The sequence below is a fragment of the Epargyreus clarus genome, unplaced genomic scaffold (assembly GCF_041222505.1).
Source record: "Epargyreus clarus isolate Ecla_fem2 unplaced genomic scaffold, WU_Ecla_fem_2.2 ptg000010l, whole genome shotgun sequence".
NCBI lineage: Eukaryota > Metazoa > Arthropoda > Insecta > Lepidoptera > Hesperiidae > Epargyreus > Epargyreus clarus.
Window position 1 is genome coordinate 2,152,959 of NW_027332218.1, and position 20,996 is coordinate 2,173,954.

At 34.1% G+C, this 20,996-nt stretch overlaps 1 protein-coding gene across 2 annotated transcripts; it reads left to right on the top strand.

Moving 5' to 3' along the window:
- The first annotated feature begins 762 nt into the window (after positions 1–762).
- On the top strand, positions 763–19,480 carry CycJ (Cyclin J). 2 transcript variants are annotated; one of them, XM_073077058.1, is made up of 6 exons: positions 763–1,187; positions 1,492–1,602; positions 3,763–3,934; positions 4,652–4,933; positions 10,832–10,988; positions 12,228–19,480. In XM_073077058.1, exons 1-6 carry the CDS (start codon positions 1,068–1,070, stop codon positions 12,685–12,687), a joined length of 1,302 nt encoding a protein of 433 aa, XP_072933159.1. In that variant the 5' UTR covers positions 763–1,067; the 3' UTR covers positions 12,688–19,480. The 2 variants fall into 2 exon arrangements, with proteins under 2 accessions (XP_072933159.1, XP_072933160.1); XM_073077059.1 differs by having other exon boundaries at positions 763–1,175.
- The last annotated feature ends 1,516 nt before the right edge of the window (positions 19,481–20,996 follow it).

Below are 20,996 nucleotides of genomic sequence, written 5' to 3' on the forward strand. Positions count from 1 at the left end.
TAAGTAAGTAGTCTCGATTTTATCGTATTTCACAAACACATATTAACAATAAATTTACATACATACTTATGTGTCACATTTTTATCAAAACAAATATTTTGCTTTTAAAATTAACCATCTTCCAATAAAATGTCGGAAAATAATGATAAGCTTTCCAATGATGTGCCAGATAAGAATGAAAAATGCGTTTGCTTAAAAATAATATCAATGAAATAAACATCGATTTTTCTTGTGTTAAAAATAGAAAATTACCGATTGCAGAAATCACTAGTGACATTTAATTTTATGTAGTTATGTTGGTATTTCTGTGGATTCAACACTTCATTTCAATGCCCATAAAAAGGCATTTTGGAATCAATGACCTTCATAATAAAAGCAATGACCTCTAATTTAATTCACTGTTACTTTTATTTATCTAAACAATAAAATAAGTTTCTAAATATTTTGAATAAAATTAAAGTTTCAATTTTGATTACAAACATCCCCATTAATTAAAATAAAACAGAACTATTTGTATACTTTACAAGAACCTTATTACAATTTTAAATAATTGCAATGTAAAAAATAACTCGAAACAAGATGTAACTATTAATATAAGCAATGACAGTTAGCTTGCTATAACATTAATTTATTTTTTAATGATTTTATAACATTAATTTATTTTGTAATTATATTGAATATTATGGATGTATTATGTAAATACTTTTGCCATAATTTCCTAAGTAACGATGCTTGTCACTTCGTCTTGGCTGTCATGATTTCAATGTCATTTCATGACATTTCTTTCATTTCGCATTTTGTTCACGTTGAGATTGTGTTTCGAGCAGTGTCAAAAATGAGTCGACCATTGCATCATGTTTAAAGTTTTCAGTCCGTGATTATCCTGAATATTTTCTGAATACAATGAGAAGAGGGATGTTAGCATATGAAGTAGTTAATTATTGTGTTTTTGGTCGACTGGTTATTCTCAATAATTATTTTATTTGACGTTTGTTTCCACGTGGTGACTGTCAGAATCGGTATACGTGTTAATTCTTTCGAATTGTTCCCGAGCTTTGGTCACGAAAATGGAGACGCTGAATATGTCGAAGTTAAACCTATCGAGTGTTAGAAGCCACGTAGGGAACGATAACGGCCCGAAGCCCGAGGCGTCCGAAGTAAAGATCGAGACAAACGTGAGTTCAACAGTAAGATTTGTGCAAGCTGTTTGTGAATGGAGACAATAATTTTCCCGCGTTAGCTCCCCATATAACACAGCACAGATAAAAACATTAGCTAGAACCTCCGTTTTATTTAGACATATTAATAACCTAACCTCGGTATTTTTAGTTTTTCATCCGTGATATCACATGTACGTCTAAAATACAGTACTTCAAGATACGCTGTCAAAATTCAAAAATAGAAACTCAGTTTTTCGACTTTGCAACATGCCTGCTTGATTTCTTGAGTTATTCTGCCATGTTATATACTATGTTTTTTTTTTTGTTTTAGTCCATTACTGACCCAGATGATGAATACCACTGTGAATATAGAGAAGAAATATGGAAGAACCTGCTGGAACAGGATGCTGAGAAACCAACAATCCATCTTCAGTCGCCACAAGTGAGTTATGGTATAATACATTGTAATTTATATATTTATGTTTATAAGTACAAATTGATATTTATATGAATTATATTTACAATATTTATTTACAAGCAATTTTAATAAAAAAAAAAAATTTCTCACCTCAACTATTGTAAAATTACTCAATTGACAACTAACACATGTAAGTTTAGGGCAAGTAAATGAATAAATATCAAATTAGGTAGCAATAATAAGTAAAAACACTGATGATTATAATTAATTTGTAAATAATTCTTTTTACTACAGAAAAAAAATTATAATTGTTACTTATGTAGGTTTATTTACGATTATAAACCAGAATCATAATTAACATGTTTAAAAAGAAACCATAAGTGCAAGACAATGAACTTTTAAAAAGTCCAAAAATATTTTAAACATATGACTTGGTAATGTTTTTGTTTTTGGTTATTTATTTGATACAAATATATTATTAACAATATAACATTGATAATAGGTGTACTCTCTTTATCTTAAAATTCTTATTTTGAAGAAAAACTGCAACATTGTATATCAAAACAAATTGTAAACATTGATTATTCTCCTATATTCAACTGTCTACTAATTATATCATTTTTTGTTATTGTTTTATGCATTATGACATTTAATTATCATTACAATATATCAGCTATGCATGTATTTATTGATAATTGGTTACATTCAATATAAAATAATGTTACATCAGCCCAGCCCCTGCTTACAGTGGTGTAATTTAAGTGATGTCTTGCGAAATTATGGTGAAATTGGTAATGAATTGTTGCATCATTGTTTTATGCTTGTAAAGAGCATCCATTCAACCATATAGTATTATTCCCAGTATTAGTATTAGTATTTTGGAGGCTAGAACCCTTTGTGGTTTGACTTTTTAGGAACCACTACCATGCTTATTTCTGCCTAAAACAGCAGTGTTTATAACTGCTATTTTACAATGAAGGATGTGGTACATGAGACAAGGCATTGTAAAGACAGACATGCGTTGCTAACCTCAGGATGAAATATAATGTGGGTTAATATTTGGGGTTGAATACATATATTCATGCAGTGGCCACTTAAAATCAGGTTGACTGCATATTCATTAGTAGTATAATATTAATACACAGGGATAAGAAACTAAAATAGATCAGATGCAAAAAGAAACATTGGCTAAAAAACAAAAACATTACGAAAACATTCAAGAGTGATGCTGTTTTATGAGCTGTTTACACATGCAGCATGGTACATATATGCAGACTAGCTGTATGCATTTTTGTTGACTTAAGATCATAGAATAGTAAAGATGACTCACTCCTAACAAGAAAATTGAAGAAATTGACAATTGAAATTGTCACTGTCATCTATTTTAGTGTTTGAAAAATATTTAAAAAATGTAGTTTTATACTTGTATATACTTATCTATGCTTAACATACACAAAAACCCCCCCAATTCAAGATACCCAAGCAACTGGAAATACCTACAGAGTATGAATTATTTAGAGGTCACATAACAATATCACAGATTGATTTGAATAAATTTCCTCATTTCTTTTTTTTAGTCACCTATAAGTGATAATATGTCAAAATACAAGGCTCTCACTAATTACAAATATGTATTTGAATACATACATTTGTGCACTTTTAAACTTACAATGACTAATGCAAAATATGTCCATCTAACTTATGTATGAGTAAAACTTACTTTTTTAAAGGGATTCGAATCTGGTGGCACCACCGCCATACCTATTAACAGTAGTGTTAAGCGCTGGTGCATTCTGGTTTGGAACGTGTGGTAACATAGACATACTTATCTGAGACTTTTCAATTCGTCCTCAGGAGTAGTAATACATCTGTTGCTAATCTCAGATAGGCATGTAATCTTATTGGGGGTTGATTCCCGATACCCTGTTGCAAATGATCTGTTGCCAGCCTCAGATAGGCATGTAATCGGGGGTTGATTGCAGATGTCCTGATGCAGCAGTAGCCACTTGGTGGACTACCATCAGATCGACTGCACAATCATTTAATACCTCAACCTCAATCTCAATAATAAAAAAAGAACAAAAGACACATTTCTGATTCAAATGCATTTGTCTCGAACACACGCTATTTGCACTTACGCCGTTGTTATTCTAAATGTACCTATGATTAATCTTTCATCCCCAGTTGGAGTTCCGAGGCGCGCTAGTACAACAGCTGCGCGATGTGACCAAGAAACTGGGCCTTTCACTGGCCACCCTTCACTCTGCAGTGGCTCAGCTCGATCTCTTCATGGACGCGCATCGCTTACGTGCTGATCGACTGACCCACGTCGCTTTAGCTTGTTTGAGTCTCGCTGGTAAGACATTGAGTATCTTTCTGAGTATTTTGATGTTGGTAGCTTCTTTTGTAGTTCGACTCCGAAGGCACCCACTTAAAAAGACGCTTTCTACACTCATAGCCCCCCACTAGGATTCCCTGTGTTGCGGGTGTCATGGACACACAAAAAGTCAAATACACAAACATCGAGTCCCAGACATAGATATCCAATTCAATATTCAGTTCTTTGTATGGCCAGGATTCAAACCAAATATGGTGACCGCGCTTTACGCGTCAATCCAATATGGTGACCGCTCCGCCACGCTGGTCATCTTTTGTAACTGCCCTCCATCCATGTAATCCATTTAGTACTTTGAATTAAATGAAAATAGAACTCCTGCAATACATATAAGACGAGAATTAATCTATTAAAATTATGACAAAAGTATAATGAGATGTAATTCAACCTTTGTATTGAAGATATGCTTCAGGTTTGATGACTTGATGCTTTCGTTTGCGGTGTCGAAAACGTGCTTTTTCAGTTTTCACTTGCATTGCATTGTAACTGTAAAAAATAGTTATGACCGACGTACATACGGTTCTAATGTGTGCGGCGTGTAACGTTTAATCACTGCATCTACCTTTTGAAATGCAGTCTAATCGTCGATCATTGATGCTAAATGTAATATGTCTGCTGTTTAAGATTACAGTGTCATGGTACAATAAGTGCAATTATAATTCCATTTAATGTCCACAGCTAAAAGCGAAGAGAAGTTCAGCCGGGCTCCGACTCTAAAGACACTATCCAAGATAAGCGGAGTCCAGCTCTGCGGAAAGACATTCAGGCAGCTAGAGTGGATGGTTGGTCAGCATGTACGGTGGAGGCTGTTGGCACCGACCCCGGTGACCTTCGCGGCCCTGCTAGCTCAATACGTGGTGACTGATAGTGACCTGACTACACGGCATCCGAAGTTCGTGCGGCGGTTCAAGCGGGATGGAGCTAAGCTGCTTGAGGCGTATCTGGATCTTACTTTGTCTGGTGAGTGAGATTAATTGTGATATGTTTTATATTCAAATCCTGAACATAATTGGTCCATTAAACCATTCTTGGTCAGTATAGAAAACCAGCATTAGTTTGCAGCACTAGATTGCAGTAGAGGCCTAAAAAATGTAATATCATAAATATTTCAATGGAGATAAGTCAAGAAAATACAATTAATGGCTTAACTTTGATGTTTTTAAACTTGATACAACAAACATGTGGCAATATATCAGGTTTCATATTATACTAGATGACCCGGTGAACTTCGTACCACCTAATTATGAGTGACTATCTGTACCTCGTGGTTTCACTCGTGTAATTTATGTATTATGTCCATAAACTACTGGTAAATATTAGGAAATGGCCACAGGAGAACAGGAAAATAAAAAATACAATTAAATAAAATTCACTCTACCTCTCTGCACTCTGTTATTTTTTTACCGACTTCAAAAAGGTTATCAATTCGGCCGGTATCTTTTTTTTATGTATGTACACGAATTACTCCGCCGTTAGTGAACCGATTTTAATAATTCTTTTTTTATTGTGTTATTTTTTATTGTAGGTTCTAATGAAATTACAAAGTCAGTTCATCATTGACTATTTAAGGGTCTGATAATGTGGCTCGGAGACAAAATATGTAACTCCTCAACCGATGGGGATATTTGAGTTGTGTTTGAAGATATTTGGTGTAAGTTCTAACGAAATTGCAAAGTCAGTTCATCATTGACTATTTAAGGGTCTGATAATGTGGCTCGGAGACAAAATATGTAACTCCTCAACCGCTGGGAATAATTGAGTCGTGTTTGAAGATATTTGGTGTAGGAGGTTCTAATGAAATTGCAAATCATTGACTATTTAGTTAGGTTAGGTTGGAACTCATAAGACAATATAAAACTAAGCGGGCAGGGCGCGGAAGCGCCCTGCGAGCGGGCGGTTCCAATCAATGTAAATTCAGACCGTACCTTAATTCATGATCACGTTTATACAATTTTATATTGTATTAATATAAATGTTATTATGTCATCACTAAAAAGGGTAAAAAAAATTTTAACAAAAAATACAACCGACTTCTATGTCACTACATAGTAAAAAATAATTCAAATAAATGTTGGTTTAGTACATATTTCTGAAGTCGGCGCTCAATATATTTCGTTCGAATTATTTTTTACTTTGTAGTGACATAGAAGTCGGTTGTATTTTTTGTTATTTTTTTTACAAACACGCGAAAAGAAGTACCTATAACTTCAATAACGGTTTTTTTTAAAGAAAGTTTATTTACTTATAGTACTCTAATCGGGTTGTTGAATAGCTAAAAATGCTGAAACAGGTGTGTAAATAGAAAGGCGATTTATAACAGTCTTAAGGGTTGATCTAAAAAAACAAACAGTGACTCAGATGCTTCATTATGTCTTATGATAATTTTCTTAGTGCTCCAAATTAACGAATATTAAATTAAAGTTCCATACCCGATTAAACGACCCTAAAGGTTGATTTTCCAAAAACGGTGAAAAATGTGTTCTATTATTTTGAATCAAAAAGCTAAATTCCAATTTTCATAGACTTTGCTTCAAAATCTGCCGATTTCTAAACGAAGTGTCTTCTAAAGCCAAATGCAAATTTTTACAGTTTTTGCTTCCAAATTAACGGATTTTAATATAAAATTCCAACCCCTACTTAACCAACTTAAGGGTTGATTTTGCAAATATCGTAAAATAGATATTTAATTACTTTCTATCGAAATCCTATCAAATACCAATTTTCATATAGATTTGCATCAAAACTGGGGGACTTTAATACAAACTTTCAACTCTTATTTATTCACGGAAACGCGGTCGAACAGGATAAAAAGTATCCTATGTCCGTCTCCTGGTTCTAAGCTACCTCTCCACCAATTTTCAGTCAAATTGGTTCAGCCGTTGTTGAGTTATAAAATGCTTCACTAAAACGCGGTCTAACGGGATAAAAAGTATCCTATGTCCTTTTCCTGCTTCTAAGCTACCTCTCGATTAATTTTCAGTCAAATTGGTTCAGCCGTTCTTGAGTTATAAAAGGACTTCAAGGAAACGCGGTCGAACGGGATAAAAAGTATCCTATGTCCGTTTCCTGGTTCTAATCTACCTCTTTACCAATTTTCAGCTAAATCGGTTCAACCGTTCTTGAGTTATAAAATGACTTCAAGGAAACGCGGTCGAATGGGATAAAAAGTATCCTATGTCCGTCTCCTGGTTCTAAGCTACCTCTCCACCAATTTTCAGCCAAATCGGTTCAGCCGTTCTTGAGTTATAAGTGGAGTAACTAACACGACTTTCTTTTATATATATAGATTATTTTTTACACAATTTAAATTAAGCGCGAAAACGCTCGCAAATGTCATGACGTCCGCTGGTGACGTCATCCCTCGACACTGCATAAAAAATTAGAAAAGGTCAATCGATACGGTGACGCGACACGCGTGCGAGGCGTGACGTCATTCACTCTTATTAGCCTTTCAGATAAAACTAACTGCAGTATTTTATATATTTATTTAATGGAAAATAGAAATCTTGAAGTATATATTAAAAATTTAGTAATTTTTTAGAATCTTTTTTTATAATATAGCAGTGGCAGACGAACATACTGTCCATTTGATGGTAAGTGGCTACTGCCGCCCATGGATATCTGTAATGAACCCTATATAAGATTAAATTCCTGAAGTTGGCCACAAATGTACGGCAAGTCCTCAAGAGTCAGGACTAACCAGAACATAGCAGCATTTAACACTGTTATTATTAGGCAGAAATAGTCTGGCATCTTACATTTAAATATTCGTATTATGTTTATGTATACTTTTTAGAAGTCTCGACTCAGATGTAGGCGAATCGGTAGTAATAATGGCGTTCACGGGCTTACACCAAGTGAACGTCATAATATATACGAGTATCTATTGTTTTTATATATTACTTACTAGATGACCCGGTGAACTTCGTACCACCTAATTATGAGTGACTATCTGTACCTCGTGGTTTCACTCGTGTAATTTATGTATTATGTCCATAAACTACTGGTAAATATTAGGAAATGGCCACAGGAGAACAGGAAAATAAAAAATACAATTAAATAAAATTCACTCTACCTCTCTGCACTCTGTTATTTTTTTACCGACTTCAAAAAGGTTATCAATTCGGCCGGTATCTTTTTTTTATGTATGTACACGAATTACTCCGCCGTTAGTGAACCGATTTTAATAATTCTTTTTTTATTGTGTTATTTTTTATTGTAGGTTCTAATGAAATTACAAAGTCAGTTCATCATTGACTATTTAAGGGTCTGATAATGTGGCTCGGAGACAAAATATGTAACTCCTCAACCGATGGGGATATTTGAGTTGTGTTTGAAGATATTTGGTGTAAGTTCTAACGAAATTGCAAAGTCAGTTCATCATTGACTATTTAAGGGTCTGATAATGTGGCTCGGAGACAAAATATGTAACTCCTCAACCGCTGGGAATAATTGAGTCGTGTTTGAAGATATTTGGTGTAGGAGGTTCTAATGAAATTGCAAATCATTGACTATTTAGTTAGGTTAGGTTGGAACTCATAAGACAATATAAAACTAAGCGGGCAGGGCGCGCAAGCGCCCTGCGAGCGGGCGGTTCCAATCAATGTAAATTCAGACCGTACCTTAATTCATGATCACGTTTATACAATTTTATATTGTATTAATATAAATGTTATTATGTCATCACTAAAAAGGGTAAAAAAAATTTTAACAAAAAATACAACCGACTTCTATGTCACTACATAGTAAAAAATAATTCAAATAAATGTTGGTTTAGTACATATTTCTGAAGTCGGCGCTCAATATATTTCGTTCGAATTATTTTTTACTTTGTAGTGACATAGAAGTCGGTTGTATTTTTTGTTATTTTTTTTACAAACACGCGAAAAGAAGTACCTATAACTTCAATAACGGTTTTTTTTAAAGAAAGTTTATTTACTTATAGTACTCTAATCGGGTTGTTGAATAGCTAAAAATGCTGAAACAGGTGTGTAAATAGAAAGGCGATTTATAACAGTCTTAAGGGTTGATCTAAAAAAACAAACAGTGACTCAGATGCTTCATTATGTCTTATGATAATTTTCTTAGTGCTCCAAATTAACGAATATTAAATTAAAGTTCCATACCCGATTAAACGACCCTAAAGGTTGATTTTCCAAAAACGGTGAAAAATGTGTTCTATTATTTTGAATCAAAAAGCTAAATTCCAATTTTCATAGACTTTGCTTCAAAATCTGCCGATTTCTAAACGAAGTGTCTTCTAAAGCCAAATGCAAATTTTTACAGTTTTTGCTTCCAAATTAACGGATTTTAATATAAAATTCCAACCCCTACTTAACCAACTTAAGGGTTGATTTTGCAAATATCGTAAAATAGATATTTAATTACTTTCTATCGAAATCCTATCAAATACCAATTTTCATATAGATTTGCATCAAAACTGGGGGACTTTAATACAAACTTTCAACTCTTATTTATTCACGGAAACGCGGTCGAACAGGATAAAAAGTATCCTATGTCCGTCTCCTGGTTCTAAGCTACCTCTCCACCAATTTTCAGTCAAATTGGTTCAGCCGTTGTTGAGTTATAAAATGCTTCACGAAAACGCGGTCTAACGGGATAAAAAGTATCCTATGTCCTTTTCCTGCTTCTAAGCTACCTCTCGATTAATTTTCAGTCAAATTGGTTCAGCCGTTCTTGAGTTATAAAAGGACTTCAAGGAAACGCGGTCGAACGGGATAAAAAGTATCCTATGTCCGTTTCCTGGTTCTAATCTACCTCTTTACCAATTTTCAGCTAAATCGGTTCAACCGTTCTTGAGTTATAAAATGACTTCAAGGAAACGCGGTCGAATGGGATAAAAAGTATCCTATGTCCGTCTCCTGGTTCTAAGCTACCTCTCCACCAATTTTCAGCCAAATCGGTTCAGCCGTTCTTGAGTTATAAGTGGAGTAACTAACACGACTTTCTTTTATATATATAGATATACGTATGTATATGTAGTATATATGTATGTATATGTAGTATATTATATATGTATGATTATAAATATTATATCATAGTTTATATTTATGTATATATTATATTATGCTACTTAATTATTATATCCATTATCTGTATCTAACTGTAGAAATTTCCGAACTAACCGACATGTATTTAGGATTGCAGCTTTTTGTAATGTAATATAAGTGAACTTTGGTAAATCTAATATTTTTAGTGCTTGGCAGAGCTGTTTTGGTATTACACCTGTCGATGAAATTACTATGGGAACTATTGTTACAGTCTTCATTTTCCAAACTCTTTTAATTTCCTCTTGCAATTCAGTATACTTTCTATTCTTTTCAACTATTGTATTTTGTATATTATTTGTATTTGGCACCGCTATATCTATTATATATGATTCGTATTATTATTATTATATTTTCTTGACATGTGATTATTTAATCTTATTATGCTTGATGCTTATATAATTATTATTATTAATCGACTAATGGCATTCAGGTATTATAATTCAATTAGTAACAAATTTTAATTTATGTTTTATATAATTTTGTTGAATTTTTGCAAACCTCATACAGGTAGAATACACTGGACTGTAATATGTACATAATATCTGTGTAATAACTGTGTTCTAGCAAATAAAGAATTTGAATTTAAAGACATTTATTTCTCATAAGATCTACAAAAAATCACTTACAGAAAAAAATATAAAAAACAAACCGATTTAAATGGTTTAGCGTAGTGTAATTGTGGGTAGATTTATTAATCTTTATATTTTTTTCTATTTACTTTTTTTTCACCAATGTCTTTTACTATATCATATTGTTATTAAACCAATTGTGACGTCATTTGTTCCAGACGTGCGTCTGAAGGTGGTCGGTTGCGTGGACGTGGGTTGCGCGTGCGTGGCGTGCGCGCGCGCGGAGCTCGGGCTGGGCGCGTGGCCCGCGTGGCTGGCCGCCGCCGCCGGCCGCGCGCCCGCCGACGTCGCGCCCATCGCGCGCCTGCTGCAACGGTACGTGGACACGCTGGGACAAGCTGGGCCTCTGTGTTTTTTTGTCTTTTCTTTCTAGGGTTTTTTTGTTCTGCAATGATGGGGAATAGTGGACCATGTTGTGCTACTGTGTTTTTTCGTGTAACAACAATGAACGATATACAGTTGTTTAATGACATTCGCCAATCGCGCTATTCCTGCAATGGTAAGGACTACTGGGCCACGCTGGGCCACTGTTTTTGTTTTGTAGTGTGAGATACATGCTGTCCTATATCGCGCACCAGCTGCAACAGGACGTGGAGAATGATGGATCATGCTGGGCATGGTCGCGCCTGCTGCAACGGTACGTGCGCGCTGGGCCACGCTGGGCCAGCGTGTGGTTTTGTGTTTTTTTAGGGCATTTTTTTAGATAAGAGTATGTGAGTGGGACATGCTGGGCCAGTGTGTGTTTTTGTGTTTTTATATATTGTTGTTTTGTATGGCCCAGTGTGTTTTGTGTTTTTATAGATTGTTTTTTGGTATAAACTAGTATCTAGTCGTTGATGGCGCGCTTTTAGCAAACCTACTGCAACAATACGTGGAGTGTGATGGGCCATGCTGGGCCAGTGTGTGTTTTATTTCTTTTTCTAGAGTTTTTTTGGGAAAATATTGTAATTGTGCGTTGATCGCGTGTGTCCCGAATTGATAGGGAATAGTGGACCATACTGGGTCATTGTAGTTTTTCGTGTTATTATAATGAATGATATACAGCTGTTCAATGAAGTTACGTTTATCGCACTAAAGTTGTCATGGTTAGGCATATTAGGCCACGCTAGGCCAGTGTGTCTTTTGTTTTTCTAGGGTCCCTTTATAGGTAATTGCGTGTTAATGGTGAGTTTCCTGCGATGATGGGGAATAGTGGACCATGTTGGGCCACTGGTTTCCGTTGCCACACCATACGTTGCGCGTTACATGTGTTTGAGATATAGTAACTACCTACCTCACTATATATTTATTGATTCCTTACTGCATTACAATTTTAAGGGTCTATATGTCTACAGATAAACACAATTTTCACAAGTTAATTTCTTTTTTTTTTATATTCATGATGAACAAAAAGGCCGAAAAGACGCTCTAACCGAGCTCGGAAGTCGATATCCCAATCTGGTTGATATCCTTCCACTATGGTTTTAAAAACGAAGCGAATTACTGAACTAAACACCCTTACTCAACCCTGCCGTTTTAAAAAAACGTGAGTCTAACTTGTCAATTTGTTCACAGGATGATGCAGATAATGAAGTCACGTGACACAACGGATTCCGAAGTTGATCAGGGGTACAGCAGCGCGAGGACGTCCCCCAACCTGACCCCCTGCACGTCCCCCCGTTATCACATATCACCAGCATCGAGCACCTGCAGCACTTCATCCAACTACTTCAACGTGGACACTTACCGCCAACGTCCTATCAGGTCAGATTATGTACTAGACTTAGATGACAACGTAGCACCGAGTATTAGTCAGGATTACTACAGGCTGCCGACAGCTGTTGACATGACCTGTCAAAGGGTCGATAACCCAGCCGATTACAGATTCTGTAGGTCCAACAGACTGGTAGAAGCCAGCTTAGAGACAGTACAACCATCAACCAGTATGGCGGTTAAACGAGGGTTAGATACCAATATAGATATCGATAGGAAGAGGTATAGATTAGCGACTCAAATGTCGCAAGTCGTGCTATGATCGATGATGTCGTCTAGTTTAGCTGGTCCGTGGTCTTGGATACGGCACTGTTATGTTTCTGGTATCACAAACATGAACAAACACAAAGACAGACACGCAAACATGGTCCAGGTTTGACTTATTGCATCTTTAATTTTTCGATATAATTTGACAAATAATTTCTCGAATGTAATAAAACTAAATCTACGTGTCTGATAGTACTCGATATTATTATTACTAGGATGCAGGCGTTAGTCTGACTGGCTAATTGAGATTATTAACTTTGCAACACATTTAAAGTATGGAAAACTTTCAAGCATGTGGATTTCCTAACAATATTTTCTTGCATACATTATAGCAATAAAAGTGCCTTTGTAGAGTATAAAAGAATGGTTGGTTTCATGATAAGTGTATATGTGTGCTAAGGGTATAAAGAAACTATCGAATACACAAATATCTAAACCAATACACACATTCATCTTGTTGGAAGTCGAACATAAGATGTTCTATAAAAAAAGTCTATGGAATAATAATTTTATTAATTTATCTATGTCCTTTACGTATATGACTGTCTTTGTAGTTATTCATACTTTTCGTAGAATCCATTTTCTTTTCGAAATCAACGACATAAGTGCCTCATAACTTCATTTAATAGAATATATAAATAATACATGTGCAAACGGAGTTAAGAACGAAATGACATTTAATATCATTCGTTCATTGAACGAACGGATTGATTTTAACTGTCATTTTGTTATTCATTCTTTGTTCGCGCTGATATATTTTTCATATGAATGTAGATATTATACGACATTTATATAGTGCCGGTGTCCACTGATCACGGATTTAATTTTGTTACTGACAGTGCTCGATTTTAGCAATGGGGATTGCCAATGTAGGTGGCGCTAGTGCTGTTTGCCAATGAGTATACGGTACGTTCCATTTAATGCTCATAATGATAATAACACCCTTTGTTCCTTTGTAACATTCCACCTAAGGTCTGTGGTACTCGCAAGCGATCTTTTAACGAAATAGATGACGTTAAAATTGTTCGCGATCGCCGCTTGATATTGAGTTTATAGTAAAATTTTACCAAAACACCCGCGATCTTTTTACGATAGTGGAACTGGAGATTAAGGCGGGTGATCTCTCGAACATAAAAATGCCGTATCCTCGGGGTGTCACTGTGGTGAAGTGGCAAGTAAAATATGTATGTCAAAAAGATTTAAATGTAAGCAGAAGTATGTATGATATGGCCATGGCGCGCAGCAGTGGCGCCATCAGCGGCGGAAATTGGCAACCAATCCCCATTGATTCCGCGCTCGACGTATCACAAAATACAAGCTTAGTTTAAACAAATGCGAATAAACAGTAAATTAATGTATGCTTAAATTATAATTATTGTATTTAGACGAAATGCGGGAAGGGATAATGTTGTTACACACCTGTTAAATGTTACATACATGTTGAATAATGTTACACACATGTTACACACCTATTTGAATGGAGATTTAGTTGGGATGTGATTGTTATGGTGTTAGCAACGTTATTCGCTCTCTTTATAGTATAGTGACGTTATAGCTAGAGTGTTAACGTACTGGCGTTATTTCTTATTAATGTTGGACGCTCAAATAGTATAAACAAGCTAAGTTATAGCTCTTCAGTGTTCTGTCACTCATAAGTTCAAAATGGATTTATATCACTTGTGACTCTATATTGAAATACCTGACAGTGTGACCCCAAATACCTAACTGAATATCTGGTCCCAACTCGCTTCTTTGATGCTAAATCTGTCGCTCTACACCCGTCTGCAACCCCTTAAAAATTCCATATACCTGATTTCACCCCCCTTCCTATGCGGTTCACCTACTTCTGACTGTTACCCTTTCATTCTGACCATAATCACGTAGATGACAATCCCATAAACCGTAGTGTTTTATACTTAATAGTTGATTTACGTCCATTTTGAAAAACGCCAGTGCGGTGATACTCTAAAATCTGATACGTTTCAATTCCCTCCAACGCGTTGAGCATAAATAGTTGTTGAATTTATTATTATTATAATAATAAAATAATACGCCTGTCAAACGAATTTATTTCACATATAAGTTCAACACTTCGCCACCAGATGGCGGTTATACAAAAGTTCCTAGCAAAGTGCAATAGACTGAATGTTTATGTTATTTTAAATTATACAGAACTTTTAAAGGGTTTAAGGGTATGGACTGGAAATACAAAATATATGAAATTTCGCGATCTTATTGTCGAAATTTTGTCACTAACGGCATCTATGTGTTACGATGTGTTACAGACATTTTTCCGAGATAATATATTATGTTCATCTTATGAATTTTTAAAATTACATACGTCTGTTATTATTAATCAATCTATCCCATGTTTTGTATACCAAAGATCAACATTTGACAGTTACTTAATATTAAAGATTGTCAAATTTAAATATTTGGTAGGTATAATTAGAATAGATTGAGTATTAATAATGCCTATTAGGAAGTAAAGATTGTATTTCCAACCTACTTAAGAAGCCCACAGAAGAGCATAGGCACCATTTACTTATCACCTAGTAGTGTGATGAGTAGATAGAGGCATACTTCTCCGAGGCGTTCCAGCTTAGTCCTCATGGGTAGCGGCGCATCTGTGGCCGACCTCAGGTGGGACTATTTTATCCTATCTGAGGTTGATTACAGATGTTCATGAGCGGGAGTATGCACTTACCATCAGGTGGACTGCATGCTTGTCTGCTACTACTATATTATAAAAAAGTGTCTTGTAATTCTGGACTACAGGTCCTACAGGACCTCAGTTCTCTTGTTGAGAGCCAACTATGCTCAAACTGTTATAACATATTATACTAATTTTGTAAAATGGCGTATTATTTTACTTATCTAAATGACTTTGAAAGTCTTGAGCTGTGATAATTCGCTCAATGCCTTGCGAGTTGTGATTTATTTGTGAACGATGCTTATTACATGGTATGTGATAGAACTTAGTATTCCCTCTGGCACTGCCGTCACACCTTATTGTCTTATAGCAACAGCGTTATTCTGTTCTGTGCTAAATATCAATACCTTAATTCGCAAATCAGCCAACTCTACTTTTTATCAAAATGTTTTTTTTTTTATTTATTTTGATTTCGAACAACGCCATTTACTATCAAAATAAATAAAAAAAAAAACATTTTGACAAAAAGTGGAGTTGGCTGATTTGCTATTTAAGATTTTAACCCTATATGAAGTTGGGTACAGTTGTCCAATGTTCATGGATTGTGTTATAATAGACAATTGATAAACTCCATCCTGTCGTTTCGGTGTGACGGTAAGCAATCGCTTATAAAAATGCAATAACTTATATTTTTATATGCTATGCTCTTAGCATCTCTCATAAATATATTACAAATTGGAACGTACCAGGTGCTATTCTAGTTTTATTAACATATATCAGAACCACGGCTTCGCCTGTACGATATAACTTATTGAAAGACTTCACTCGATATTGTTAACCTCAGTTAGAATATTTTATACGACAATTGTATGTATGTCGATATTAGATAGTTATTAATCAATTGATCTTTACCGCAATCTTAGATATTTTAAGTGTTTTTTACCAAAAAAAATACAGTAGTGAAATTAAAAAAAAAAAACAACTCTCACTAAGCTAGGCATGGTTATTACATAATAGCATCTTTAGTAAAAGTTTTTTGTTTATTTTACAAACTTTCATATTATAGTCTTTTAGTTGTTTCTCTTTGGAAAAATATTAAAAATGTCCATTATAGTGATAAAAACTGTATTAATATTGGCTCAGTAACACCTAAGTTAGCAAATAACAGCAAAGAGCTAAAAATGCCCAATCAAAAGCCATAATGTGTCAAAGATAAATTATTATCTATGGTTCAGTTATTATCTGTACTCTATTATTATTCTTTCTGGCAGAATTTCTAAGATTGTGGTATCGATATTGTACAGCCCAAGTCAACGCAAAGACATTATTACAATAGCTTTAAAATTGCATTTTATGTAAAAAATATATAAGAAATGAAAAAAATACCGAACATAATTTATATGTATTGATGTCGATGCGTTCGACTTTGGTTGGATGTTAAATGATAAGTATTGTTAACGATTTTCAATATTGTTAAACATTTAAATGTCACTATATTCATGGGTAACCTTTTCCAAATATTAATTTGTTCGTAAGAGCGCTCCACTTAACTTTTGAAATGACTGCGGTCTTCTCTCTTTGCCTTAATTTAATATATAAATAGTTGTAGCGGGCGTTAAGTGGAATTCTTGTTTGTATTCGACAGATTACAAATGATATGATAATTCCATATTAATACAGATTATATAAATATTCGTGAAAATAGTTACATTTGAATGTTACAAAGAGATGATTGTCATAGCAATATTTAGATGACTTGTTTCCTAATTATCTACTGCAATTACTTATATACTTAGTTAATTTTATTTCTAGTTCACTATGTTTAATATTAAGGTGAATCGAAAAATATTATATACAGTTTTCAAGATAAGTTGTTTAAGATTTTGTTAAGTTTTGAATAAAAACTTTCCAAATGGCGAAGTTTAATTCTTCTTTATCTCGTTCATATAAGCCGTATCTATCTATTATATCATCTTACTTTGCATTTAAAAGTGAATAAAATTGTAAGCAATAAATAAAATACGACTTATTTTAATTGTGTTGTATAAAATATTTTGATATGCACATATATGCATATGTGCCTTACTATTGGTGAATAATTGCAAAACTTTTAGCGTATATAATGCAAGCTACAGTATATTACAAATTGGAAATTACATTATTACATATTTAATAAATTTAACAAATTGTAATTCAGGAATGATTCGAGTTAATTTCAAAACTTAGTATAGTCCGCGCCAAACTGCTAGTCCGCTCTGAAGTTGTTGCGAGCAGATGTAGTTATACAATTTGCTATGGCGACGCGATTCATTTCTATATTCATAGCGGACTAGTAGTTTGGCGCGGACTGCACGTCTCTACAAAAAAATGTAAATGTTCCATTAATTTTGCAGCTTCTTCTACGTTGTATTGTACTGTAAGCTTATTATTGTTGATTTTATTAACTTTAATTAAAAATCCCATTGTATGTCAATTTTACACATTATAATTATTTTTCATAAAGTTTCAATATCAGTTTTATCTACATAATGTTTTGTTCCGTTCTATCGCAATAATTCGAATGTAAGAGAAAAGTAGATAGCATACAATAGCTTATATTATTTTGTTTTAATAAATGAGGATTTTGTTCTATATATTGTTGAATACGTCACCTTAATATAAAACCATTGTTGTTCTGTTAAACATGCAGCGAATCGAATGCGTGGCAAAAGCGAACTAAGACGCAATCTTCCCTGAACCCCGAGAACTGAAACCCGTCTCTAACTGACTTCAGGTGGGAATCCTATCTGAAGTTGGTTGCGAATGTCCATAGGCGGCAATAGCCACTAATATCAGTTGAAATGATGCAAAATGTCTTACTTGCGTCTCACTTCACTCTCTTGAGCCGAGTGTAGCTTATTATCAATAGGTAAAAAGTTAAGAATGACACTTTTCCTGCTTAAGTCCGGTTATTACTACTACTATAGTCGGATTCATAATTAGGTGTCCAAAATGTAAACAAACAAATGTCACTGTCAAAATTAACAAGAAACAAAAACTAACAAACTCAACAAGAAACGAATACTTTACAATTATTCACAATTTAACAAACGCGCTATGAAAACGATTATACATTCGAGTTCAATCACAATCACGAAAATGAATAACATCAGCTACGAAACTCAAAAATAACGGCACAAGAAATGGTCTGGGTTCCGATTGTGTTACCATTATCAAATTTTAATTTTCTACCATAAACCTTTTTTTTATTATTATTACTGTATGGAACGAAAGTGAGGTAATATAAATATTAGAAAATGTGAATTGGTCTTAATTTTTTTAAGTTATTATTTTATTATTGTTGTATTAGTTTAATATTGTCAAAAGTAAGAAACTACCATTTGAAACGAATTTTCTTGATAGGTCAACACCTTTGTTTACATTTTGGACACCTAATTATGAATCAGACTATATATAATAAGGTAAATAATCTTCGGTCCCTCATTCTTTGTGACAAGAATCAAGATAAAAGCAACACGGTGCGTTACCATATAAAAATATTGCCACGTGTTCGCTTCGCTGCCTGTTTCACAGAGCCTTATAGTTTAATTTTTCTATACTCTTTGAAATGTCTTTGACAGCTTACTAATTAGGACAATCTGTATCGCGGATACATTTTTTTTATTTTTATTTCTATTTTATTCGAATGCTGTCCAATGACGGTGGTTGTGATTAAAAGTTTGTTGTTTTAATTTATTTTTTTGGATTTTTCGGCGCCAACTGTCCAGTATTTTTGTTTTGTACTTTTTAGTTTTACATAAATTGTCTTTTTATGAGGCGGTGGATGTTTTTAAACTTTCAATTCTTTGTAATCACAATTTGTTGTATTGTAAAATAATTTCAACGTAATTAAATGTTTAATAAGAACCGATATGTAACATTTACCATTATAATCGGAATTTTATCTACCTCGTATTTTTATGTTATTTTGGTAGCACGATTTTTGTATTTATTTTAAACTTTGTAAATTTTAAGTAAATCCATCGTCTCTGAACAATGTTACTTATTTTTTTTGTGTTTCCAAATTGTCATGCGGGTCTGTTGTTGAGTTACTGCGTATGTTTTTTATGAATAAAACTGCCAACAAATTTGAAAATTTGTTTGAATAATTTTAAAACCCTATTTGTTTAGGGCCCACACTAGGTATACCCCTAATGAACCCTATCCTATCCATCCCTATAGCCCTACTAAATTAATCATTATGTTTGTGTAGACGGCCGGATTTGGACGCGTGGAGGCCTCTAAATATTTGACGAATTAAAAGATTTTTTTTTTCAATAAGTGTTTCAGGTAATTACCGCCTACATACCTGCCTAATATAACGACACTGTTTGGAAAAACTTGAAAATATTGGCCTATCGAAATTTGATTTTATTTCTATTGTGGTGGCCATGGGGCTGTAGCCCCACTTGCCTACCCTAAATCCGGCACTATGCGGCGACTTTAAATAAAAACATATTTTTTTAATTAGATTATGTAAGCACTAGTTACTTAAAGTAATTTTATACAATGTGTATAAATGTATTTATAAATGCCGTAACGCGATCTAGCAGACGCTGGCAGTCCGTGTTAAAATATTGCATAAAAAATATTTTTTTGTATGTTGGTATTATATATGGGCCCTTAGGGAGCTTAGAAACTAACCGCTCTTTATATATTAAGTACTGCGGTCGTGCTGTTTTGTTAATCCATATAAATAAATTACGCGAGGCACTGTTATAACCGCAATGCGGCCAAAAGTTTATCATAAAATTGAATTGAACAACATTACTACACTTAAATCGCGAAAGCCATCACAGTGAAGGTAAGCTAAGTGGCTATATATAGTCCGCGCCAAACTGCTAGTCAGCTCTGAAGTTGTTGCGAGCAGGTGAAGTCATACAATTTGTTATGGCGACGCGATTCGTTTCTATATTCAGAGCGGACTAGCAGTTTTACGCGGACTATACCACCACTATATAGAAATGGTGCTGCCGTGACCTGAGCCACGAACCTCCCCATCTTATAAAAAGTTCTACAACAGCATTGACGTTAAGAAAGGAAATATAATACAATAGGTTTTGAGTTTGATATTGTAGTAGGCGTCTTCTGAAGCATTCTTTTATTACATAAATCTATAGAACTCGACGGAACGCTTGTATTGTGCTTGAGTATTTTCATTTTTTAATACTGGGACAAAGATATTTTGAATTGAGCGGGAAATTATACTTTAGGGCCATCTTATAAAATTCATTCTTCGGTAACAATCTTCCAAGGTCAACTGATTTTCAGTTTAACTGCGGCATAGAAAAATGGTTTTTAAGGTTTAAGAAGTAGAGCGATTTTTCCATACATTGATAAATCTATTGAATTTTAACTGAAGTATCATTGTTAGCATTTAAGTAGATGCCCTCAAGATGAAAGATACGCCTCCGTAAATGTAAATTCATTGTTAGAAATGTTTGCTACATTTTTAATTAGACGATTCTAGTTAATTCAGTAAAAAGTTCTAGAAGGTATACACATTTCTGGATTACGGCATTATATTTTACTTTCATACACTTTCGTCAGTGAAAGATATAATAAGAATTTATAAAGCCGTTTGTCAAGGATGCCTCTGTTGATTTAAAAAA

Excerpts from the sequence above, each read along its gene's own strand:
- CycJ (XM_073077058.1), top strand. The coding sequence starts at position 1,068 with ATGGAGACGCTGAATATGTCGAAGTTAAACCTATCGAGTGTTAGAAGC. Across the intron at positions 1,603-3,762 it reads TCCATCTTCAGTCGCCACAA|TTGGAGTTCCGAGGCGCGCT; the intron begins GTGAGTTATGGT and ends TTTCATCCCCAG. Across the intron at positions 4,934-10,831 it reads TCTGGATCTTACTTTGTCTG|ACGTGCGTCTGAAGGTGGTC; the intron begins GTGAGTGAGATT and ends CATTTGTTCCAG.